The 27,710-nt window shown below is 37.3% G+C and overlaps 1 protein-coding gene across 2 annotated transcripts in view; it reads left to right on the plus strand.

Moving 5' to 3' along the window:
* Hpse2 (heparanase 2 (inactive)) overlaps window positions 1-27,710 on the plus strand; it is an 814,466-nt gene that overhangs the window by 525,738 nt on the left and 261,018 nt on the right. For both annotated transcript variants that reach the window (XM_004669882.2, XM_045142106.1), the window contains exon 6: window positions 24,381-24,428. In XM_004669882.2, the coding sequence (XP_004669939.1) occupies window positions 24,381-24,428 (48 nt within the window). The remainder of the gene's footprint in view (window positions 1-24,380; window positions 24,429-27,710) is intronic.

The following is a 27,710-nucleotide window of genomic DNA, read 5'->3' on the forward strand; positions in this document are numbered from 1 at the left end:
AGTGGAACAGAATAGAGGACCCAGATGTAAGCCCAAGTAGCTATAGCCACCTGATATTCGATAAAAATTTCAAAAATACTCATTGGAGAAGAAACAGCCTCTTCAGCAAATGGTGTTTTGAAAACTGGATATATATCTGCAGAAGGATGAAAATAGATTCTTCTCTCTCGCCATGCACGAGAATTAAGTCCAAGTGGATTAAAGACCTTAACATCAGACCTGAAACTCTGAAACTGCTAGAGGAAAAAGTAAGGGAAACCCTTCAACATATTGGTCTTGGCAAAGACTTTCTGAATACAACCCCAATTGCTCAGGAAATAAAACGACAGATTAATCACTGGGACATCATGAAATTACAAAGATTTGGCACTGCAAAGGACACAGTGAAAATAGCAAACAGGCAACCTACAGAATGGGAAAAAATCTTCGCCAGCCATATATCTGATAGAGGTTTAATATCTAGGATATACAAAGAACTCAAAAAGTTAAATAATAAGGAATCAAACAAGCCAATCAAAAATTGGGCTATGGAGCTAAATAGAGAGTTCTCAAAGGAAGAAATACGAATGGCATATAAACATCTAAAAAAAGTTCTACGTCACTAGTCATCAGGGAAATGCAGATTAAAACTACATTGAGATTCCATCTCACTCCTGTCAGATTGGCCACCATCATGAAAACAAATGATCATAAATGTTGGCGGGGATGTGGAAAAAAGGAACCCTTCTGCACTGCTGGTGGGAATGCAATCTGGTCCAGCCATTTTGGAAAACAGTGTGGAGGTTCCTAAAACAGCTAAAGATTAATCTACCATATGACCCAGCTATATCACTCCTAGGCATATATCCAAAGGACTCATCTTATTTCCTTAGAAGTACGTGCTCTACCATGTTTATTGCTGCTCTATTTATAATAGCTGGGAAATGGAACCAGCCTAGATGTCCCTCAACAGATGAGTGGATAATGAAGATGTGGTACATTTATACAATGGAGTTCTACTCAGCGGTAAAGAAAAATGAAGTTATGAAATTTGCAGAAAAATGGATGGACCTGGAAAGTATTATACTAAGTGAGGTAACCCAGGCCCAGAAAGCCAAGCGCCACATGTTCTCCCTCATATGGGGATCCTAGCTACAGATGACTGGGCTTCTGTGTGAGAATGAAAATACTTAGTAGCAGAGGCCAGTAAGTTGAAAAGGAGACATAAAGGGTGGAGAAAGGAAGGGAGGAGGATACTTAATAAGTTGATATTTTATATATGAAATTACAATGATTGTAATGGGGAGGTAATATGATGGAGAATGGAATTTCAAATTGGAATGTGTGGGGGTGGGGAGGGAGGGTATTACCATGGGATATATTTTATAATCATGGAAAATGTTAATAAAAATTTTTAAAAAATACATCTGATGTGATCAGAACAAATACAAAACTTTAAAAAAAATTTTATACTACTTTATGATGTATAAATATATGTTTATTAATTTTTATTATTTATTAGGCAGAAACTTTGTTTATACACATCATATGTTGATACCATAACTTCCTGCCTCCCTGTCCCCACTCCACTGAGGGCCCTCCTTAGTGGGATTGCTAGTGTTCACCATGGAGTTGTGGGTTATGAGTTGTGAGAGCAGCAGTCAGTCATTGTGTGGGAGAAATGCCTCTGGATATTTTCTCCTAACCTGTGGGCTCTTACATTATTTGTGTCCCCTCTTCTAAATATTTCCTGAGCCTTTGTGAGTGTGATTTAAGTTTACATTAGTGTTGAGCTCTCACCGCTTCTGGATTTCTGCTTTGGTGCATTGTGAGTATCCTCAGTGTCTCTTTATCACCCTGGCCTAGGTTGTCAGGTTTGCCTTGGAAGCACTCTTGTTCATTTTACCAGCTCCTCAATGGTCTTACCTAGGCCTTAGCTGCTGTCCAAGGGGTGATTCATCTCCTTCCAGTGATTCAGCTATCCTTTTCTGTGGGTACATTTTGGTTGCCCTCCATTTTCTCTGCTTTATGAAAAAGAAAAACAAACATATTCTCCAATAGAGAATGAGAATGCCAGTGGAATTTTGATGGGGACTACATTTAAATGTGTAGATTGCTTTTGGTAAGATTAACATGTTCACAATATTGGTTCTTCCAGTCCAAGAACATGGGATATGTTTCCATTTCCTAATGTCTTCTGCAATTTCTTGCTTCAGTGTTTTAAGGTTCTCAATGTAGAGATCCTTCATTTCCTTCATTAGGTTTATTCCAAAGTACTTTACTTTTTAGAGGCAACTGTGAATGGGAGAGTGTGGTTGATTCATTCAGGTGACCCCCATAAACTTAGGTATTCTAAATGCTTGCCTCCTCAGCTGATGGCAATTGGAAATTAAAGAATCCTGGAGGGGGTGTATTATTGGGGGCTGGCTTCTGAGCATTATAGACAGTTTCCCCATGCCAGTGTTTGGCACACTCTCCTGTTGCTATTGTCTACATTATGTTGGCTAGGGGGTGATTTTCACCCTCTGATCATGCCATCATTTTCCCTTGCCATCATGGAGCTTCTCCTTGAGTCTGTAAGCCAATATAATCCCTTTTTTCCCCAAAGTTGTTCTTAGTTGGGTGATTTCTGCCAGCAATGCAATCCTGACTGCATCAGTAAAGTTAGTACTAAGGGTGATGTTGCTGCTAGACACCTGACTGTGTGGCTTGGCCTTTTGGAGCTGACTTTCAAGAGCAATGTGGAAGGATTTGAAACCTTGGCCTAAGAAGCACCTTAAAATGCTGTAAGTACAGCTTGATGGATTTTCTGGTCAGAGTTGAAAGAAGGCAGTAAGAACTATGGACTGTGAGGTTTGTCTTATTATAGTGAGAAAGAGCTTTGCTTTGACTGGGTTAGAAGCAGTTTGTGTGAGAGGCTTGCTGATATACCCATGTCCTGACAAGTTGTACATGGTTGCAGTGTGTAGAAACAGACTGATGTGAGCAGAGGGATATGGCACAGAAATGAAATCTTTTGGCTGAAACTGCTGCCCGTTCATCTACAATTGTATGAGAGATTACAACCATTGAGATCAGGCCAGCTGACCTGCATTGGGACAACAGGAAGAATGAAATCTTTTGAAGGGGCCTGAATGCTTAAGGCATGTCCGGTTCTTCAAGTCTGCTTTATTCCCCCTTGGATTAAAAATTTAGCACCACACCTTGTATTATGGAGTGTAAGAAATGTAGGAAAGAGAGACTCATCGAATCTGAAATACACAATCTTGTGTTTCGGAAATGGCCATGGGCAGTGTGAAGCAGGCTTTCTGAATGCCTGCATTGAGACCCATTGGAAACATGACAATGGAGGATGGGTTGCAGTGGAGATTCTGGGACCACAAGATGGCTGCTGAGGAGAGCTGCCGGCCCCTGATGAAGTTTTCCAGAACTGTGAGTATCCTAACAGGAGGGGCAGAATTGGAACTCCAGAGATTTGTTGCTGGTTAGAATTATTAGGAGACTTGCCACTGACCAGAGTTGTTGGACTTGTAGCTACAAAGTTTGATGTTTGCCCTGTTTAAATCTTGTACTGTTTGAATATTTCTTTGCTATGCCCAATGCCATCTTTTGCAGTGTGATTATTTATTCTTTGACATTATGGGGGTTTTGGAAGACTTTTGGTATCATGGCTCAGTTAAAAGACCTTGGATTATGAAGATATTCGAATATCATTAGGATTGATAAAATCTATGGGAACTTTTAAAGTTGGACTGAATGCATTGCGCTTTATGTTATTTATGGATATCAGTTTATGGGGCCAGGAGCAGAATATGGTAGTTTCATTTAGGTGTCTACCATAAACTTAGGTATTCTGAATGCTAGTCTCCTCAGCTGATGGCAATTGGAAATTAAAGAATCCTGGAGGAGGTGTATTGTTGGGGGCTGGCTTCTGAGCATTATAGCCAGTTTCCCCATGCCAGTGTTTGGCACGCTATCCTGTTGCTATTGCCCACTTTATGTTGGCCAGAGGGTGATTTTCACCCTCTGCTTATACCATCATTTTCCCCTGCCATCTTGGACCTTCCCTTCAAGTCTATAAGCCAAAATAAACCCTTTTTATTCTCCAAAGCTGCTCTTGGTCAGATGATTTCTGCCAGAAATGTGAATCTGACTGCAACAAACCTGCAGCAAATATAATACTAAATGGGGGAAACCTTGAAGCTTTTCCATTAAATTCAGAAATTAGATAAGGGTGTTCACTGTCCCTACTTTTATTTATCATAGTACTGGAAGTTTTAGCTATAGCAATAGGGCGAGAGACATGCATAAAAGGGATATAAGTTGGAAAGCAAGAGATCAAATTATCATTATTTGCAGGCAATATGATTCTATACACAAAGGGCCCTAAAGGCTCTACCAGGAAACTGTTAGATCTGATAATTTTAGCAACATAGCAGGGTACAAAATAAACACACAGCCAGGCATGGTGGTGCACGCCTTTAATCTCAGCACTCCGAAGGCAGAGGTAGGAGAATTGCCATGAGTTCAGGGCCACCCTGAGACTACATAATGAATTCCAGGTCACCCTGGCCAGAGTGAGATCCTACCTCTGGGGAAAAAAAACAAAACAAAACAACAAACAGAAATAGATATCATGACTGGCATTTCTTTTCCAACTTGGGGAAACTTTTCTTATATGATTTTGTTGAAAATGCCTAATAAGCCTCTGGACTGAAATTCTTCTCCTTCTACTATATCCTGAATTCTTATGTTTGATCTTTTCATAATGTCCTGGATATCTTGAAATTCCCATTCATATCTTCCTATTAGCTTGTCTTTCTATTTGTTGAACTGTATTGAATCTGCCACCTAGTCTTCTAGTTTAAATATTCTGTTCTCTCCATCCATTCTACTGGTGAGACTTTCCAGAAAATATTTAATTTGACTTACTGTGTTTTTCAGTGCTAGTATTTCTGCCTGGTTTTTCTTCTATATTTCTATTTCCTTACTCATTTTGTAATGAGCTCCTTATTTCATTAAGCTGGTTTCCTGTGTTATCTTGGAATTCCTTCAGGAGCTTATTTTCTTCTATAATTCCTTTGTTTTCTTCTTTGATTCCTTTGATTTCTTCACTTTGTTGAAATCTTCATTAGGCATTTCATCTAAAACAGTCTCATTGGGGGCCATTCTGATGGATTTATGATTTTTAGTGGGATTGTATATCATTTCTGATGAATATATAATTTGTGGTAGAATTGTCCTGAGTTTTTGTGTTTTTTGTATTTCCTATATTATAATTTAGAGATTATTGCATGTTGAGTTAATTTGATGCTTGGGTTTTCTAAATATCTGCAGTGTTCTTAGCCATGTAAATTCAACTTCATATATCGTCAGGGTAACAGTTTAAAGTGGCAGGTATAGCTCTTGTACTCCAAGAGAAACAGAATAAGTGACCCTAGGTATTCAGTTTGCCTGCTGTTCAAGTATTCTAGTATACTGGTTAGAGCAATTTACTGGCAAATTCTAAAATTTAACTGAGCAATATACACATTCAATCGAACCAGCACATTATATTTATGCAGTAGAGAGGTCTAAAACAAATAGATAATCTAATACATCCAAAGTCCCTAATAATATGTGTTGCCCAACAGTCTTAATCCTGTCAACTGGTCTGAAATGGGTTCCAAGTCAGCTTGTGGCTGAGTAAGACCTTGATTCCAATAAGGAAAATACAAAGAAAAAGAAAAAGGCAAAGGCCCTGTAAATCAGGAAATGTCAAAGGCAACAATAGCCAAAACCAAAATATCCTTATTTGAGAATAGTAAAGAAAACTAAGAATTCAGCAATCAAATGTAACATATAACCACCCCTGACATGGAAAGAGAGATTAGCACCTTCAGTGAAGGCCTATGTACTTGCCTTCATGTATGTAGGTCCTGCTACTTTTTTGGATGGCTTCCAATCATGTCAATGCTGAGTGTCCACCTTGATCTCCCTCTGTTGCACTATAGTCTGTTAGGATCTGGTGTTCTAATTGGCTCTGCTGGATGCTGGGCAGCCAGGGGGTGAAAGAGTTCTCTGGTGGTTTGTGGCACTAGTGGTTGGGGGATGGGAGGCTGTGCAGCATGCCTGGAGTTGTACCAGAGCTATTCAGCTGGTCCTATTTATGCTCTCCTTCAACAGCTGCTCAGAAGGTCCCTGTTGTCTTCCCTTTCAAGCTGCTTAACTTTGCAAGGAGGCTAATGTGACTGGAAAATCCCTTCATCTGGCTTCTTCTCTTGCAACTCTGTGCCAGCCAGCCAGGCAGTCACATGGATTGGGGTCACTGGGGCTTCTGCAAGATTCTGGCTGGTTTTCTACTTTCTAGAAGATCTGAGTCTCTCCTGCTTCTCTACTATGGTTGACAATAACTTATGTACCTCCACTGTTTGATAAAGGAGTTTATTTTGCTATTTATCTGCTTATATCCCTCACTAGGATGCTTTGGCATGCTACTATGATACAATCTTACCCAGAAGTCACAATTTCTGATGTTTCTCTTGCCGTTAATTTCTATCTTTAAAGAACTGTGGCCTGATATGATGCAAGAATTTATGTCAATTTTTCTGAATTTGTGGAGGCTTGATAAATGCCCTAATATATGACCTATCTTGGAGAATATTATGTAGGCTGCTAAGAAGAATTTTTAAGCTGTAGATGTCTGTTAGATCTAGTTTATCTCTGGTATTGTTAAGATCTATTATTTTCCTGTTGATTTTCTGCTTGGACGATCTGTCTAATGATGTTAGTGGGGTTTTAAAGTCCCCTACTATGATGGTATTGAAATTTATTCTGATTTGTTATTTAGCAGTTTTGCTTTGTAAAATAGAGTGCACATGTGTTTGGTGCATTTAGATTTGTGAATGTGATGTGCTCTTGTTGGTCATTCCCTGAATAAGTAAAAAGTGGCCTTCTTTGTCCTTTTTAGTTACTTTTGGTTTGAAGACAGCAGATGGAAGGGCACATTTTTTTTTTTTAATCTACCCTGTTAACTTGTGTCTTTTTAAGTGTGAGTTAGGTCTATTAATATTAATGTTATAACTGTAAGGTTTTATTTGATCTGTGCCATGCACTAAGGGTTATAGAGTTTGATGTTTTCTTGATCTTTGTATGTTTTTGTGCCTGCTGTAGTTTTGGTCATTGTTTTTGTCCTCTTGTAGGCTCTTGAGGTTGGTTGGTTGACTCTTCTGTGTGGAATATTTCCTGAAATATTCTCTGTAGCTTTGGCTTTGTGTTCATATAAACATAGAGCTGGATTTTGTCAATGAAAGTTTTTCTTTCTCTGTCTGTTATGGTGGATAATTTTGCTGGGAACAGTAGTTTGGATTGGACGTCATAGTTTTTGTAGGCTTTGAAGTGTTCCATTCCAGGTTCTTGTGGCTTTCATGGTTTCCACTGAAAAAAATCTAAGGTAACTCTGATATGATTGCCTTTATATGTAATGACTGGTTTCTTTCTTGCTGCTTTTAGCTCCCTCTCTCTCTCTCTTTTTCTCCCCTCCCCTCCCTCTTTGTTTTCATTTGTTTAGAGTCATAACTATTATGTGCCTTGGGGAGTTTCTTCTTTGGTCCTGTCTGTTTGGTGTTCTGTGAGTCTCTTGTATCTGGATGGGCTGTTCTTTGGTGAGATTGAGAAATTTTTTTTACAATAATTTGGTGGAATATATTCTCTATGCCTTTGGCCTGGGTTTATTCCCCTTCTTGTATACCCAAGATCCAGATATTTGGTCATTTTAGGACATCCCAAAATTCCCTTATATTTTGTTCACATAATGTTTTGAACTTACCAAAGTTTTTATACTTCCAATCAATTTCTTCAGTCTTGTCTTCTAGCACAGAGGTTCTGTCTTCCACATGACTGACTCAGTTATGAGGGTTTCTAGAGATGTTTTTAAAGACTCTATTTGATTTTTGTTTTCTATTTTGCTTTTCTCCATTATACCCATCTCTTTTTTTAAGGTTCAGTTTTAGGTTGAAGTTTGATTTTCTTGATGCTTCCTGGAGTTTATTCTTCCAGTTCATTGTATCTTCATTAAGCTTAATCAACTAGTTATTGAGATCCTCTATTTGTTGACTCACCTTTAATTTATTTGCCTCTCTTTTAAGGTCTCTCTGGATTTCCTCCATTAAGTTAAGCCTAGTGATAAAAGCTGTGTGCATTTCATTTCTGCAGTTGGTTCTTTGACAGTTTGTGGAAAGTTCAGTGATTCAATTGGTCAGGGCCACATAGCTTATTCTGTTTTCATTTTGAGGTTCTATTTCTATTGTCTCTTCTTAGAGATTTCCATGTGGAACTAGGGAGTCTTTGTACAGATCTCTGTTTGTTTTTAACCCAAGGGGAAGGCAAGAATTTGCCCTTATAGGATCTTTAGTGAGTGTTCTGTTTTGGGTGTTTGAATTGGCATGGAGGGAGATTGTGTTATATCAACAGATGGGTGGATTGTGGAGTTTGCAAGTGTGCTGCAACTCTGGGATAGAGGCTGATACAAGTTCTGTGGTTGAAGGTACACAATCTGTTCATCTCACTTTTCCTGCAGTGCCTTTCCTGGGGCTCAAGAGCAGTTGTACTTGACCCCACTCCCTGGCTGTTGCAGTCAGGGTCATATTGCTGGCAGAAATCACCTGACCAAGAGTATCTTGTGGGGAAAAACAAGAGTTTATTTTGGCTTATAGCTCAAAAGGAAGCTCCATGATGGCAGGGAAAATAATGGCATGAGTAGATGGTGGACATCACCTCCTCACCAACATCAGATGGACAATAGCAACAAGAGAGTATGCCAAACCCAGGCAAGGGGAAACCAGCTATAATACCCATAACCCTGCCCTCAACAATACACTGCCTCCAGGATGCATTAATTCCCAAATGTCTATCAGCTGGGAACCTAGCATTCAGAATGCTACCTAAGTTTATGGGGTCACTTGAATCAAACTACCACATTCTGCCTCTGGCCCCCATAAACTGATAACCATCCATTATGTAAAATGCAATGCATTCATCCAACTTTCAAAGTCACCATAGTTTTCATCAATCCTAATGATGTTCAAACATTCCCATAGTCTGAGACCTTTTAAATGAGGTATAATACCAAAACAATCCACAAAAAAATCCATAATGGCATAGAATAAACATTCACACTACAAAACATGCCATTGGGAAATATTCAACCAATACAAGATTTAAAACTACCAAGGAAAACATCAAAATCTGTAGCTCCAAGTTCAATAACTTTATTCAGTGACAAATCTCCAAGTTCAATAATTCTAACCATCAGTAAGTTGATGGAGTTCCAATTCCGCCCCTCCAGCTAGGCAACTCACAGTCCTGGAAAATTCATCCAGGACCAACAGTTATCCTTAGAAGCCATCTTATGGTCCCAGCATCTCCACTGAGTCTCCACAGCAACCCATGGTTCATCCTCATGGCTCCATCGGGTGTCCAGGCAGGCAAACCAGCAAACCTGCTTCACACTGCCTATGGCCATTTCCAAAACACAAGATCATGTTGAAAACTCAATGGCCTTCTCTTTCCTGCATTTCTATACTCCAGAATACCAGGTGGGTTGCCAATTTGTTAATCTAGGGGGAATAAAAAGCAGACTTTGAAGAACAGGACACTTCTTCAGCATTCGGGCCTATTCAAAAAAATCACATTCTTCCTGTCATTCCAGTGCAGGTCACCTAAACCAATCTCAATGGTTGTAATCTGTCAAATGCAGCTGAAAAGGCAGTAGTTTCACTCAAAGATTTCATTTTTTTTCTGTGCCATGTCCCTGTTCACACCAGTGTATTTCCATACAATGCAACCCTGCACAGTTCTTAGAACATGGGCACAACAGCAAAACTGTCACACAAACTGCTTCTAACCAGTCTAGGCAAAGTTCTTTCTCACCATCATAATCAAAACCTTATAATTCACAGTTCTTACTGCATTCAGGTCTGTCAACTTTGATCATAATAGTCCATCAAGCTGTACTTAGAACACTGCAAGACTTCTCTTAGGCCAAGATTTCAAATCCTTCCACATTCCTCTTGAAAATCAGTTCCAAAAGGCCAAAGCCACACAGCCAGATTTTAAGCAGCAATAATCCCACTCCTCTGGTACCAACTTCACTATTGCAGTCAGGTTTGCATTGCTGGAAGAAATCACCTGCCAAGAACACCTTGTGGAGAAAAAAAAAGGTTTATTTTTGCTTACAGTCTCGAGGGGAAGCTCTAGGATGGCAGGGGAAAACAATGGCATGAGCAGAGGGCAACAGCAACTGGAGAGTTTGCCAAACACTGGCAAGGAGAAACTGGCTATAATACTCATAATCCCCCAACCAATATGCAGCCTCCAGGAGACATTAAATCCCAAAATCTTCATCAACTGAGAACCTAGCATTCAGAACACATAAGTTTATGGGGGACACCAGAATCAAACCACCACACTGGCTGTACCTCAGCTGAGCCCTGCCCTGGAACCCTCTGGCAGGTACTTGCCAGATATTCCTGTGCTCCCTGTCCAAGGGCCCTGATTAGTGAATGTTGTTGATTAGAAAGTGGAGGGTGGGTGGGGAAGTGGGTGAGTCTCTGGGATCCTGGAACCAGGTCTAAAGGTGGTCCTTGGAGATGACTGGTGTGCCAGCTTATGTACGTGAAGGTGGCCAGTGGTGTGGCTTGGCATGTTTATAGTATGAGTAAGAGGTCAGAAAGATCCCCTGATGCTTGAGGCTTGGAGATCCTCAAGGGCCAGAGGCTTGGGTTGGAAACCTGCAGGAGCTGGCTGCTGGTGTGGGGCAGAAGAAGCAGGGACCCTAGCTCTGGCACCATAGGTATCTGAAGGTACCAGACGGACAGGTGGTGCTGAGTAAGAAGAAGCATGGGTCCTGGCTGTCTATAGCACCCTGGGGTCATGCACAGAGGCCTGTGGCATGAGGAGCAGATTAGCTGTTCCTCAGGGCTAATGGAGATTGTAAGGAAATAAGACGTGACTGCTAACGGGCATGTAGTTTATTTTTGAATGATATTCAAAACTCAGATCAAGCTTATTGTTTTACAACTCTATAAGTATAATTTTTAAAACTATTTAATTGTTTACCTTATGGGTGAATTACATGGTATATAAATTATATCTCCAAAAGCTATTGGGAGTCTGATGAAATAATTGCAAGATAAGAATCAAGCAAATGTTTCAAAGAACGTTAGAGATGTATGTATGGTGTTACTGATATAGAAGATTGATATAAAACACCCAAAAGCAGTCTTGCAAGAGACTCAGATTCAGAAACTAGGAGTAAAAATAAGCATAAACAAAATGTGAAAATATTACCAACTTTGACAGTGTAAAAGTTAAGGTACAATTATTACGAGAAAGAAGCTAGAAATGGGAGGAATCAGAAATATAAGAAGACATGATATTGATGTTGAATATGGAGGTTCAGAAAATATTTTCTAACCATCAGAGTCATGAATTGAAATGCAAAGAAGAGGACTAGTATCTCTCCTCAGGATTTTTGTAACACTTAGAGTGATTTGTAGCAGCATTTCCTAACATGTGCTCTGACAAATACCACTTCTACAAGATAAAATTATGTGACCTTAAAAAAAAAGTTCCGGGCTGGAGACATGGCTTAGTGGTTAAGTACTTGCCTGTGAAGCCTAAGGACCACCAGATTGAGGCTCAATTCCCCAGGACCCACGTTAGCCAGATGCACAAGGGGGTGCACGCATCTGGAGTTCGTTTGCAGTGGCTGGAGGCCCTGGTGAGCCCATTCTTTCTCTTTCTATCTGCCTCTTTCTCTCTCTGTCTGTGGCTCTCAAGTAAATAAATAAAAATAAACAAAAAAAATTTAAGTTCCATGGTCAAGTAAACTTGCAAAATACTAAGATTCATACAATTATTGAGATACTTCATTTTATTATTCCATCCTGAGTCCCCACAGAAATGACATAGAATGCAGAATTTCCTGAATATATTTCACCACAGAGTCTTATTTTCAAAGACCATTTTGAGAGACTAATATTCTAATAGGTTGAGACTATACTTACTTCCAACACGAGTACTCATTTGGGTAAGGGTCTCTAGTAGAGCAAATATGGGGAAAATTATAATTTGGATAAATTCAGAGGCCTTAAGACTAATTTAGTAGCTTTATTACTTGTCTACTTTTTTATTCTTGTCCCATTTTAACCTATTTATCACTCGGTTTCCAGAACATTAATTAATTTAATATCTTTCAGTTGCTGAGGACTCTTTAATGACTTAATTGTTCTTAGAATAAAATGTACACTTCTTGGTTTGTCCTACAATCTCTACAGTGAATAGTCTAGCTGCTGCTCAGCCGTTCATATTCATATACTCACCTCACCATACTTCCTTCTCTGCAGCCTTACTGGCCTAGTACATGCTAAACTTCTACCTTAAGTGTTCACTTGCCATATAGCTGCTTTCTTCTTATCCATTAGAGTCCTTCCTTATGTAACCAAGCTAAGTAATTACCTGCATACCTTGTTCTTTTTATAACATTCATCACAATTACTAACTATAAGTCATGTGTTTCCTTTTTGGTTATAGATTATAAATGATGAGGGTAGGAAGTGTGCCTGCTATGCTTATCATTATATCCAGTACTTCCCAAATCCTTATACTTAGGTGCTTACATTTGTTGAATAACATGAGTGAAGAATGGAAGCTATCAACGCAGTCTTCAGAGTTGCTAGCAGAATATCTTGTGTGAACTCATTTAAGAACAGAAAGGTCAATAGAACTTTCTGCTCCCTTAGGCCCAAAGACCTATAGAAAGCTTCAAATTTGAGCAAAGGGGATATAAGCAAAATAAATGAGGAAGCAAATAATAATCTTTGCCAAATGCTATATGTTCAATGGTCAACAAATCAGAAATTAAAAATTCCTTTTTAATCTGCTGAATTCTTATATTTGATTGTATATAATTACTATAATTTTACTAAGTGTCACATGCTGACAGATAGCTCTGACAGCCTTTATAATGTAAATTTCATTGTATTGCTATCATAGGGTTCCATTATGACTTTTGTGTGCCTAAGGCACTTTTGACTTTATAGATCCCCATCACCCTTAAAATAATACTAAAACATATTCTGTGATTTCACTGTGATAAAGCAAAATACATAAAAATATGTTTTTTAACTCAAACCTTCACTTTATTTTTTCTTGTGATTTTAAGCTGAGGCCTACTAAAAGTACTGTTGGCCATGGTTGTAATGCCTGCTACACCCAATGGAAGACTCAGCTCTTCCTATGCATGTCAAGAAGAGATTGTAAAAAGAGAAAAAAGGACAGTTTTGGAATATTTGTTTACTGTCTCATCCATCCTGGAAATCAGTCTTCTCAAGGGGGGTGGTAATAAATTGTTTCTGAGGTACCTTTCAGCTCTAACCCTTTTGAATTTGAAGATACTTAATTTAGCACAAACCCAACAAAATTTTCCCCAAGAATTTTATTATATAGCAACAGATTTCTGATTTCTATTGTAGTAGGCTAGTGTAAAAGAATGGTGGAAAGTATGTACTTTGTAATTTGAAAAGACATGATTCTCTACCATCTGGGTGATTTAAATGAATCAGTTAATTTCTCCAAAGGCTCAATATCTTCATTTGTAACATTGAAGCTAACAAATTACCTACTTCTTAGCTTTCATGTGAAAGTAAGTGAGGTAATACATTTTTAAAGTGCTTAGCACAGTACCTGGTAGATGTTAAACCCTAAAGAAATGATAGCCACAATTTTAAGAACAGATGCATTTTGAAGATGAAAAGGGAAGGCTTTAGTGAGCGCTTTTTATGTGACTCAAATGTAGTCTTCTAAACAGTTTAAGGAATTGAGTAAGGAAGAAAACTAGGAAGATTAGTTACAGTAACATGTCAGTATAAAGAGGTTGACCACAGCTCTGCTTTCTGCCTAGAAAGCGTGCTAATGCCACATTCTTGCTAGAAATGGGAAGATGCAGAAATGAGGATAATTTGGTATGGTTATCACTGTGTTATTCCTAATAATTTTATTTTTTCCAACTGCTAAAGGGTTATGTGACATTACCAAACTTCAGGATAACAGAAGAAAATAAATTATTTCTCTTAGTTCATAAAAAGAAAATTTACCTTTCTTTACCTCTAGAAAGAGACTGATGTGGTTCAATACTCAATAAGGAACTAATAGTTATTGTCCTTAGTCTTGTCTGCTCCCTGCCTGAGAACTGTCAACAACCTATTACTTCTAACCTTACCTTCTGTTATTTTTACTATTACTTATTTCTTTATTAGAGAAAAAGAAAGAGAGAATGTGCACTCCAGGACCTCTATCCCCTGTAAATGAACTCCAGAAGCATGTACCACCATGTGCATTTGGCTTATGTGGGTACTGGGAAATCGAACCTGGGTCTTTAGCCTTTGCAGGAAAGCACCTTAACCACTAAGCCATCTCTCAGCCCTATTTTTACATTTACAGAAAACATTTCTCTCTCCTGAGTGAAGAAGCAAACTATCTGTTTGCCCAATATCATGTCTATGATTATTACTATTATGAAGGATGTTTCTCTCCATCTCTAACATCAGTGAAGTCAGTCTGGAACAGTCATTAGAAAGACAATGGAGAAGAAGACAGAGTCCTGGAATGCAGACTTTGATTTGACACTTTAAAAGTCTCATGGTCTTAGGACATATTCTTCTTCACCTTTTTCGATTCTTTTCCTTCTGTATCTCTTTCTCACAACTCTTTCTCCTTGACAATGCTCTACTCTCATAGAGATTGCTAGGCCAGAACTTGTTAAAGATTTGTCCTGTTCTAGTCCACCAGTCTAGATATGTTTGTTTAGTGCCAGCACTATGCTATTTGTTACTATAACTCTATAATAGAATGTGAAATCAGTATTGTGATATCTCTAGGATTTGTCTTTTTTAAATCTTTTATGCTTTCACATAAATGTTAAGTATTTTTTTCTATTCCTTTGAAGAATGTTACTGAAATTTCGATGGGGACTGCATTGAATCTTTAGATTGCATTCAGTGATAATAGCCACTTTCACAATATGCCAATCCATGAACAGGGGCAGGAGTCTTTATATTTTTTTAGTGTCTTCTTCAGCTTCTTTTAGTTTAGTTAGTTTTTTTAAATTTATTTTGAGGCTTATGTGGTTTACTTGTGATTTTTTTTTTTCATCTGCAAATTTGTTATTGGTATGTAGAAAAGTTGCTGATATGTATATGTTGATTTTGGCTTTGTGGCTACTGCTAAGTGTTTAACTTATTCACAAGTTTTCTAATGGAATCTTTTGTGTCTTTTAAGTATATCTCCTACAATAAAGATGATTTTAATCCCTTTCATTTCTTTTTCATTTTAATATTTTATTTTTATTTATTTATTTATAAGAGAGAGAGAGAGAATGGATGCTCCAGGGATTCTACCTACTTCAAATGAACTACAGATGCTACGCCACCTCATGCATCTGGCGTACATGTGTTCTGGAGAATCAAACCTGTGTCCTTAGGCTTCACAAGCAAGTGTCTTAGCTGCTAAGCCATCTCTCCAGCTCCTTATTTCTTTTTGTTGCCTTACTGTTCTTAATAAAAGTAAAGAGTGAAAACTCATATCTCATTCCTGATTTTAGAGGAAATGCTTTCCATTTCCCTAGCTGGTATAATGTTAGCTACCCGATTGTTATATATAGCTTTTATTACGTTGGGATTAGATTTTTCTACTCCTTGTTTCCTCAGGGCTTTTATCATGAGTGGATGTTGAATTTTGTAGAAGGCTTTTGCTGTATCTGTTAAATAATCACATATTTCTGTACCTATTTATGTGCTATATTTCATTTATTGATTTGCATATGTTTAATCACCCTTGTCTCCTGAAATGAAACCAACTTGATCATGATGAATAATATTTTCATTGTATTGTTAAATTCAGTTTGCAAGTATTTTATTAAGAATGTTTGCATCCATGTTAGTCAGGAAAATTGACCTTTAGTTTGTTATTATTACCTTCTTATCTTGGGTTTTTTTATGAGAATATTACTTGCTTCACAGAATAAATTTATTGTATTCCTTCACCTTATATTTTAAGATAGTTTGATGAGCATTAGTGTTCATTCTTCTTTAAATGGTATGGTAGAATTGAACAGTGAATCTGTGGTTCTTTGCTTTTCTTCCTTAGGATATGCTTTACTACTGATTTAATCTCATATCTCATTATACATTTCTTAAACTTGTTTATATCCTCTTAACTAAGTTTTGATGGATCATATTTTTCTAGAAATGTATCCATGTCTTCTAGTTTTATAACTTATTGAAATTCAAGCTTTCAGAGAATTCCCTGATGATTTTAGTACCTAGGTTTTAATGCTCTCTTTTTTTTCATTTCTACCCCAGAATTTCTCTTTTCCTTTCCAGCATGATTCTTTTTGAAAAACATATTGTTTTACCTATGAGAGAGAGAGAAGGAGAGAAAATATGGGCATGCCAGGGCCTCTTGCTACTCTACACAAACTCCAGATGCATATGACCACCACTTGGTGTATCTGGCTTTATGTGGATTCAGGGCAATTAAACCCAGGCCAGTGCCTTTGCAAGTAAGTGCCTTTAACTGCTGAGCCATCTTCTCAGCCCCTCCATCATGATTCTGAAGATCCAGCTCAGACCTTCTGGGTCAGAATGTGTGGGGATGGAATCAAAATATTGTCATTTTGAATAAAGATGCCAGTGGACCCTGGTACTCAAGGATATAAAAGTCACTACAATATGTAATGGGCAATATGGCAGTTATTTTCATCACTAGGACAACCTCTTGACCAGAAGTAGCTTATGGGTGGAAGAAGTTTGTTTGAGGCATACAGAATACAGGGGAAGTTTCATCATAGTGGAAGAAGCTGGCTACTATCATCCACAATAGAGATAAAGAAAATCAACACCACCAAACAGCCAGAAAACACAAACAGCCAGAGCTCAAACTGGTTCTGAATGCACCTTCGGGCTGAACTATAAGATCTACCCCCAGTGATACCTCCTCCAGCATGTTGCTAGTGATTTATTTAAATTGGAAGCTTAACCTTAATAAAAATGCCCTGAGGCTATGGGGGGGGACATACATTCACATTAAAACCACCACAGGCAGGATAGGTTTGTGTTTATTTGATAGCTCAAGAGATGGAGCTGCACAAATGTTAAGTCCATAAGCTAAAACCAGGTTTTGTTTATTGTGTGCCAACAATATGTCATCTATTGCCTTTATTTCTTCATGGATATATTTTATTAATCCTCATAGCATCTTTGGAGACTAGTTCTTTCCTTACTGAGTGCTCCAGAAAAGTTAAACAATTTACCCACATTCACATGACTAATGTGGTGCCAGGTCTCAAAACAGATATCTGTCTTACTCTTGGGTCCAATATCTTTCTACCCTGTTATACCATTTCCTCAAATAATCATCTTTCAACTGAGGAAAACAGTCAAGAATACAAAATACAGTGTTATTCTTCTTAATCTGCATCCCACAGTGTTTGATCTTATTTACTCAGGAGTCAGCTTTTAGTAAGTTTACTTTTCCATGTGAAATTTATAATGATATCCTAATGTATTTTTCCTCCTTTGAACCAGGTTCCATAGCCAGGACAAATTATATCATCATTTATTGCCCATTATGCTTAAATCCAAGTCTTTACAACTTCCTCTGAAATATTTTAAACTATTCAGCCATGTCTGTCATGATATATTAATATTGTAATTCTGCTAGCTTGCCTATTACAATTCCAGCCAGAAGCTTCTAGATCTATTTTAACATCTTCTCTCATCGTTTCCCATTCTTCTTTTATTTTCTTCATTATAATCAAATAAATATATCTGGCCCTCCTATGTGTGTTGTTCACTCACTTGTGTTTCTGCATTGTCTGATAGCCTCCTTCCTCTCAACTCCACCCATACTGGAATCAAATTGGCTTCCTCTTGGGGGCCAATTCCAGGTAACAACGCTTGGCACTCTCTCTTGAGAAAGTTTGTTAGGCCAATTCCCAGATAAGTAATGGTATGTTGACATATACTCTCATTATCTGCCAGGAGCTCAGGAAAAGCAATAGCACCATGATGATCATAAATCTTCCATCTCTGCATGCTTATGATAAGACTTTAGAGTCATAATTGGGGTTGAATCCATCTGTGCATTGAATTTCCTGGATGGTTACCTCATCTCTAAAAGGAAAGTGACAAAGCCAATCTTATAGGATTCTAAAATATGTAAACTGCTTATCAGATGTTTGAAGTCAATAAATGGTAGTTAACTTGTGTTTTCCTTTCTTTATTCAGGGTTTTCCTGAAGTTAAACCTGAATATAACTTATGTCAACAAGAAACATTTATTGAAGAATCTCACTGATCTCAATCTTTCCCATTAGATATTATACAATTATAAAATAAAGGTATATGTAAAAAAAAAAGTATAAGTAGAAATTTTCACTATCCATTAAGTCAATAAATATATAGCCATGCTATTAAATGGTCTACTGTTGATGTGATATTATGTATAAATAGGTGGGAGAGGAGAGGAAGAGAGAATGACAAAGAGGAAATAAGGATTGAAGGGAAGAAGAAAAAGAAATAGATATACAGAGGAGATAAGGAGGAAGATGAGAAAACCAAATTTTTATTCATTCTATGCAGTACCTAGTATACTTCAGTATATAATTAGATAATGAAAAGTTAGACTAAGTAGAAGTTGTCTGTCTAGAGCAGATTTCAACTTGGTTTATTGTAATCCATGATGAGTAATTTTTTCACAAATTTTTTCCTAAGTCTTTCAGTAGAATTGTTGTTACATTTTGTGTTTGTCATACAACCAAATCTTCTCTTTGTATGAGAATTTCAAGCTGCTGTTCTTTGATTGAAGCATGTATTCACTTATATATCCATTTCTCTGTGAAACATTGACCCTTTTTCCTGGGAGCAAGATTCAGAATCCAGTTTTTAAAGTTGAAATTTGTAGTCCAGAAATAGAATCAAGCCCTGAAGACTATGAGTAAAGATGGACCTTATTAGAAGAGAGAGTTGTGATATGCCCTAGGAGAAAAGGCTAAACAATATTTCATACCTATCATATATGCAGGTGGATAACAAAGGAAAGAAATTCTCCCAGATTTGGTGTCCCTTGTGGGAATAAAGGAGCTCTTAGAATGAAAGAGGATATTTTTTTCTTTTCTATAGCAGAGAACTGGCTCCAATTGGAAAGACCAACAAATGCTGAAATGTCTGCCTGGTGTTGGTCAATTTCCTTTGATTCAAGACTCTATTGCCTTTCATTGCATTGCATTTTTTTTTATTAGAGATCAGCATGAGAGGAAACACTCCTCTGAGACCATAGTCCAGACTTCTGATGTCATAATTCAAGTATGGAAACATCCAGCCTTGAAAATCCAAAATTTTCTCTTCCTGTCAATATCTACATTCTGGCTCATCTTTAACTTATACATTCATAGGCCTAAACTGAAAAATTTAAATGGCAAGTGAGTGGTTGAAAATCTTCAGGAAAACCAGAGCCTAAGCAGAGATTCACAGTCTTCATTTATCACTCTTAGCTATGCTATTCTGTGTGCATGTTATTCCACCCTAATATTACTGCTGCTGAGCATTTTGCAGCTGAGTCGAAATTATTCACTTATGTGGTTTGGGCCTGAAAAAAAAAAACAAAACACAGAACTGAGGACCAGAAGCATCCATCAATGTTAGATTAGAGCTAATAAAATTGTGGTCTTTTTGGACTTGTCTTCCACAGTCAGTTTAGATATAAAAACAAAGTGGAGAAATGACTTAGATTAAGATTAGATACTGAAAGCCCCAATTTTCAGGAAAAGAGCATGGATGGGAGAAGAACCTACACTTATTGAAAATAATGCCTATTCCTTGGAATTTTGCCTAAGCCACTGTATGTGTTATTTTTGTTATTTATTTTCCTTTATCTATGAGCTTTTAAAAAAATTCATTCAAAGACTTCATTAAGCAGAATATTTGGACCTATGATGAGATCTTTATACTTCTCAGAAAAAGAAAAAAATACCAAGAGTGTTTAGTATTTAGTATTAGTGTATAGTATTTGGAAAAGCATAGTTTGATGTTATTTTCAAATTTTATTCACCCCTAGAATTAACTATAGAAATGTATAATATACTTGCTCTAATCAATTTGCTAAGGAGCAAAAAGGTAGAACAGCACCTGGGAGGCAGAGGTAGGAGGATTGCCATGAGTTTTAGGCCACCCTGAGACTACAAAGTGAATTCTGGCTCAGCCTGGACTAGAGTGAGATTCTGCCTTGAAAAACAAAAAAGGAAAAATAAAAGCCAAAACAGGAAAAGTAAAAATTTAGTTTAGTTTATTTATTTGTTTTTGGAGTGAGCAAGTATATGTGAGAGATAGAGAGAGAGAGGGAGAGAATTGATGCACCAGGGCCTTGGCCACTACAGTGGCACTCCAGACACTTGTACCACTGCGTGAGCATGTGCAACCTTGTGCTTGCCTCACCTTTGTGCATCTGGCTTAAGTGGGATCTGGAGAGTTGAACATGGGTCCTTAGGATTTGCTGGCAAGAGCCTTAATCACTAAGCCATCTCTCCAGCCCAAGAATGTAGTTTATAGGAATCTTCATATGAAGATATGTAATATTTCTCCAAAGTTGTTTATTGATTAATAAAATCAAATTACCATAATTTATTGAAAAATGTTAACTTTTTGTGATTAAAAACTAACTCTGATGAAGCTATATTTTGCTACTTTGATTTCTTATACAAAACATTAGGTGAATGCTGACTAATTTTTATTGTTAAAGAATTAGAACAAACCATATAGAACAATTAAAATATGTTTTCAAATACTAAAGTCATTATCATGCCATAAATTCTTACATTTTAAGAATTACATTATGGGGCTGGAGAGATTGTTCTGCAGTTAAGACACTTGCCTGCAAAGTCTAAAAACCCTGGTTCAATTCCCCAGTACATACAAAAAGCACAATGTGGTACATTTATCTGAAGTTCATTTGCAGTGGCTACAGGTCCTGGCATACCCTTTCTTTCTCTTTCTCTGTCTGTCTCTCTTCTCTCTGTCTTTCTCTGCTGGCAACTAAATAAATAAAAATATTTTTAAGAAGAAAGCTATTATGTTCCATCCTTACTAGTTCCTAAACTAGGAATGTTTAATCACTCTAACTTTTAAGATGTTTTTTAATGCATGACTGAATAAATATATGCCCCTTTATTATTTTAGCTTGAATGGATTTTCTTTGCTTATTCAGGTAACAGTTTGAATGATTTCATAAAGTTTAAAAAATATCTACAAGGACTTTTTAGTTATAATTTTATTAAACCCACAAATTAGTATAATAATAATAATTTATTTTGTCTTCCAGGATTATGTTAGATGTTTTGTTTGATTTTAAGATGCTTCTGTATAAACTACCTAATATCCTATTTATGAGCTGAAAATATTTCATATTTTATAATAGATTTGTAAATTTTCTTTGAGAGATATGGGGTATGGATGTAAAGGGAACTCATTAGCATTGCTTTAAATATTACCAACTTTATAGTTTTCTATTTATTTTTATGTTAATTTTGATGATAGAAAAATTTATTAAGAATTTAACATCTACAAAAGAAAAAACTCTCCAATGCATATGAGGATCTCTAAGATAATGCTGTGAAGAGCTAACTTCCAATTTTTATCAGGCCAAACTAATGTGTTTTTACTTGCCTATCCAGAGCCTTTTAACCAAGCAGGAATTTAATGATTTTTGACATAATTATATTATGACTAGTTGTTATGATAAATGGTTCTTTACTCCTACTTATTTTTATTTTTTGGTGTTTTCTGGGGATTGAACTCAGGGCCTCATACTTGTAAACCAAGCATTTTACTGACTGAGATATCTCTCCAGCATTAGTCCTGGTTCTTTGATGCATATTCAATAGGATTAGAAAATTTTCACCATCAGCATTGAGGATTAAGTTTCATGTAAAAGCATGCTTAAATTTTTGTTCCTTAAAAAAATATAAGATTGGGCTGGAGAGATGGCTTAGTGGTTAAGCGCTTGCCTGTGAAGCCTAAGGGCCCTGGTTCGAGGCTCGGTTCCCCAGGTCCCACGTTAGCCAGATGCACAAGGGGGCGCACGCGTCTGGAGTTCGTTAGCAGTGGCTGGAAGCCCTGACGCGCCCATTCTCTCTCTCTCTCTCTCTGTCTCTTTCTCTCTGTGTCTGCCACTCTCAAGTAAATAAATAAAAAATGAACAACAAATATTTTTTAAAAATCTAAGATTATCTAGGTTTTCTAACTTTTTGAGTGTCCTGAAGAAGAGGTAAAAATCTTTCATCTCCCTCTTTATTCTGGGCCATCTCATTTCTAAGAATGTGATTAGGACCCTGCTGTGTTGAGTGTACACTCAGCAATGTTAATATCTTGGATATGAACCCATCTTCTTTCCTCCTATATTCTTTTATTTCCTCCTCTCCATTTCAGCAGGTACTAACTATGTATTTATTGAACTGGAGTAGATCATAGTGGGGTGGAAAAGAAAAAACAGTGAATAAGCATTTCTGCTCTTTTAATTCCAAAGAGGGAAACTGAGCAGAGGGGTAGAAACAGTGAGCACAGTCGAGCAACTCTGCCAGACTAAAAGAAATTTTTCTGGCTGAGTAAAGGTGAAAAGAAATCTATAAGCTTCAAAAGCATTGCTACTCAAGGAGTGATGTTAGAAGGAGTGTCAGGCCACCTGTGAGGTTGGCTAAGATTCTGCTTCTGAAGTCAGTGAGGATTTATGTAAAGAGATCAGTAACAACAACATTGCCAAGCAAGGCAATGTTAAGAAGCATAAAAAATTGCACACACAAATCAGACAATACCTGTAATCCCAACATTTTGGGACATAGAGTCTGAAGGACTAAGAGTTCAAGGTCATCCACATAGCAAGTTTGAGGTCAACCTGGCATACATGAGACCTTGTCTTAAAAAGCAAATAAATAAACAAAAAGAAAGGAATCGTGCTCATGAATAGGAGGTACTCAAAAATTGCTTTATTTCTGACCATCCACATTGAAATTTTGACCTTGCCAATCTAACTAATTCTATTCCTTTGTCATCTACCATGTTCCAGTTTTCACGTTCTTGTTACTGAACTGCTGACTGGTATCACGGGAGAAGAATAAAACTGAAAACCATGCATACAAGAGCCCATCCACCACCACAGTGGAGGCTGCCTCCTCTTGCTCCTACTGCTCTTCTTACCCTATTTGACGCCCCCTCTTCCAAACTTCCTACTTACTTTCTCCTTGTTCTCTATTTGTCTTTTGTAAATGTCACTTTGTTGCTAACCAAAAGTCCTAAGTGTTCAGTTTTTGTCAATTCATTCTACAGACACACTCAGTCTTTTTCTACCATCACAGCAATGCAGGACATGTTTGGGTGGGTCTAAGAAACCTTTTTCCCTTGCATCTGCCTGGTGAGATTATTCTAGGTAGGTAGAGTTGTGGCCTGTCAGGCAAAAGATGGAGGAGTGCTTTAGTTACAAAGCACAGTTAAATATTGTTTCCCTTTGAAGAAGTTCTCCTCCAGTCTCTGGGCTAAAAGGACTATTTCAAAGAACTGAGATGCTTCCTTTGATTATCTGTGCTTGTGTGGTAGTGCTCTGAGAGTCATGACAGCCATGGCAACAGACATCTCAAATGTGTGGCTAGAGGTATGCAAGTAGAGTTATTCACAGACATGTAAACCTGTGGCTCTTTGCCTCCCAGATGCATCTTCTGCATCCTTTCATTTGTCTGGACCTCCAGGAACACAGGCCAGTACACAACTGCTTCTGAGGCTTTGCTATGTGCTTAGCTGCCTGGAACCAAAACTGCCTTCCTTTTTTAAGCTGAGCATGCTTGTGAGAGAATACTCAATTCTCTACTTAGTTACTCCAAAAGTGAATACGTTTCTCTTTGTTGTGCTCTCTTTCTATGTTCAGACAGAGATAGCCCTTTGTGAGGCATCCTTGACAGTGCCTTAAAGTGGTGTGACTACACTGGAGTTTCCCATGCTTTCTTCATGGAGACATCATCCTGAGGAAGGATCACTGTTGTGTTCTAGCAGAAGTCAGAGTTCTTAAGGAGCAGAAAATTATACATATAGTTTTGATTATAGGAAAAAATCAATGTGAGAACTGTTAAACTTGGGTTTGGAAAGGCAGATTTTAGGAAAATGCTGTCTTGGGTTCTTGATTTCGATAACTATGGCTGTGGATTCTTTAAGAAAGCTTATCTGCTCAGAAATTGGCCCAATGTATATTTTGGTTTATCGTATTTTTACTTTGGGGGCATAGTTTATTTAAGTTATACTACCTATTTCCCTCTGTTCCTTCCAGATTCATGAAGGTGGCAGGAAGCACAGTGGATGCAGTTACCTGGCAACAGTAGGTATTCATCACTTTTACTCTTCTTCTTTTCAGCTGCTGTGAAATGAAAAATAATTACTTGTCACAAAATTTGTAGCTGACAGTTAATAAGCTGTCCTTTATCTTTCATGAGCAATTAAAATTACTTCCAGAACTGTTCTTATGGCACATGCAATATCTCATTGAACTTACATTCTATTTTGTTATTTTCAAACCTTAAACAATCCCCAAAATCCCTGAAACATTTTGGAGACTTTAGTTTATTATGTGAACTCTTAAATTTATGATGAGTGAAGAGCAATGTAAATCTAAGTATACTTCTATTTTCCTTTCATAATAAATTTTATTATTAGTGAAAATAGCTTTGATTGCCCAAAACATCATTTGAAAATTGAAATACTACTTTATGTTTATTATATGTGGTGTTTAGTGTCAAGCAGTATGCTATTATGATGAAGGTTTAAAAGGAAAAAGGATTGTCAGGAAAATGGAGACTGGGTTGACAGCTCAGTGGGTAAAGCACTTGTTGAACAAGCATGAGGACCTGAGTTTGGAGCCTCAGAACCTACATGAAGCCAGGTGTGGTGAATACACACTTGTAATCCCAGTGTGCCTATTTCAAGATGAAAGGATCCCCTGAAACTCATGTGTCAGCTAGCTTGGCTTTCAAATTAGCAAACAATAAGAGACCTTGCCTCAAAATGAGGCAGAAGGCAAGGGCCTACAACCAACGTTGTCCTCTAGCCTCCACGGACATGTGTTCTGACACTCATGCCCAAACACACACATGGAGGGGGGGGAGAAAAAGATTTTTAAAAGGAAGAGAGAATAAAGACCTTCAAGAGTAAGGATGAACCTCAGTACTCTAGAAAGCAGCTTACTTGTGTCAAAGACTTGTAACAACAAGGGCAGCTTGACTCGTAGGGATAATTATTTGATATAAACACATAAATCTTTTGTGTCATCCTAGCATCTGTGCCAGAATGTCTACCTTTTTGTCACAGTGTCCCACCATTCCTTTTTTGGAATCCTTCTGTGAAAGTTCATGGATGTTTATGCCTCAGTGTTTTACTATATGCTAGTTTGTTATAGTTTTGTTTTCTGCCAATGTTCCCTACAGGTTTATGTGTTTGAACACATGGTACCCAAAACTGGTGATGTTTTAGGAAGTGGTGTCTTGCTGAAGGAAGTGGGTCACTAAGGGCAGGCCTTAAAGTTTTGTGTTCTGGCCCCTGAGTCGAAGTGACCAGTTCTGCTTCCACTCTGTCCTGCCATGCCTTACCTCTTATGAAGAAACTTCCCTACAAAATTGTAATCCAAATTAATACTCTTTCCTTCTATACGTTGTTTCTGGTCCAGTATTTCCTCATAGCAATGAGAAATCAAGTGATATACCCAACTTTCATGTACCTAATTTCTTCTCATTTTTTAAAATCACACATTTCATGACCATGTCATTCACTCAGATATCTTTCCTTATGATCCTAGTCCTAAATTGGTCCTGACTTTATTCTTTTTTCTTAATTATTTGCTTTCTACATAGTACTTATAATAATCTATGATCATTTTTCACATATCTTGATTTTAAATTATTTTCATTGCACTTGCACTTATTCAACTTATCAATACTTATTAAGGCAATTATTTTTAAACATTTGCTCTGGGGTAATATAGTGACTACAATGGCAGTAATAACAACTGTGTACCAGAAACTGCTTTTGAACTTTAAATGCTTTACCATAGCTGTTATTCTTAATAGGTAAGTGAGGAAAGGGCTATTTATAACTCTACTTTCCTACAATTTGGAGAAAGTTGTAAAAAATAAAAAAGACTACAAGGAAAGTGACAAGTTTGGAATTGAGTAGGTGCTATCTCATCTCAAGAGCTAGTATCTTAATTTTACTGCTTTGATAAAACAGTGTCCTTTTGCTGAAGTACTATTCATAACCCTCACCAAAGACTATCAGGATAATGGTGTCTGAAGGATTTACATGATTTTTATGAAGATATAATTAAATCTAAATAGAAAAATTATGAAGAAGAAGTGGTTTCAGTAAACATGACTGATGGGAGAGATTATGGAAAACTTTCTTCCTGACACAAGATGAATGAAGCGAACTCAGTATTCTTTTAAAATGGAGAAATTCATTTTATTAAATACATTTTGTTTGCTGGCTACTAAAAAATATTGGCCACATTTCCAGATAAATATCAATGTATTTGTAACTATGCTAAAATTAATTGCCTTCCAAAAATGAGAGTTGTTTCTTTAGGCTGCACTTGTTTGGGAACATTAATCAGGGTATGGAATCTGTTGTTTATCCCTCTGTAATGATTTAAATAGAAATGTACCTCATAGCCTCAAATGTTTGTGATTAAGCTTCCTACTTAACCCTCTTCCTACTTAGTCCATCTCCCAAAGGTGACGCCTTTGAGAGGTGGAGCCTTGCTGGAGGAGTTTTGGCACTTCATGGGAGGCCATGAGGTTTATAAGTCTAGTCTCTTGGGAGTCCAGGGCTAGTTCATTCTTGTTTCTTTCTCTCTGTGGCTGATGTTTGAAGATGTGAATTAGTTGCATTGTTTTCTCTATGATGATAAAGCATCCTCTCAAACTTGTATGCCTGAAATAAACCCTTTTCTCCAATAAGCTGCTTCTGGTCAGGTGTTTTATTCCAGCTATGAGATGGTATCTACCACAGAAAATTGGTACCAGGAGTGGGATCATTGATGCAATAAATATGACCATGTGTCTTTTGGTCCTTTAGAACTGGTTTGCAAGAGAAATATGCAACTTTGACTAGATAAGCCCTGTTGTAATTTAACCAAAGCTTGATGGGCCATTCTGATGAGAGTTTTCCAAACAAAATTTAGAGACCTAAATGTAGGTAGAAGTGTAGACTAAGGCTTAGCTTATGAGATTTCAGAAGGAAAAGAAAGGATTTTGTCAGAACAGGACTACAGAAGGCAAATCTGGCTGCATTCTATATACGTTCTCATATCCTGAGAATTTGAGCAAATTTTAATTTCAATGTAATGTACTGGTATATTTGACAGAAAAAAAGTGTAGAGCAAAAAGATACTAACAATGTAAAGTTTGATACAAAAAATAATGCAAACAATTTTGAAGTCCAAGTCACAGAGACTGATTTTAGACCATTTAAGCTGTATTTGTTAAAAATATTATCATCATTAATGATGAGCCAGCTGTTCTCCACTGGGGCAATGTAAAAGATACCCTGAGGGTGAAACTTAACCAAGGCTCAAACTAGTAAGGATCCAGAAAAAAAGAATGCAAGAATT

The sequence above is a fragment of the Jaculus jaculus genome, chromosome 1 (assembly GCF_020740685.1).
Source record: "Jaculus jaculus isolate mJacJac1 chromosome 1, mJacJac1.mat.Y.cur, whole genome shotgun sequence".
Classification (NCBI taxonomy): Eukaryota; Metazoa; Chordata; class Mammalia; order Rodentia; family Dipodidae; genus Jaculus; species Jaculus jaculus.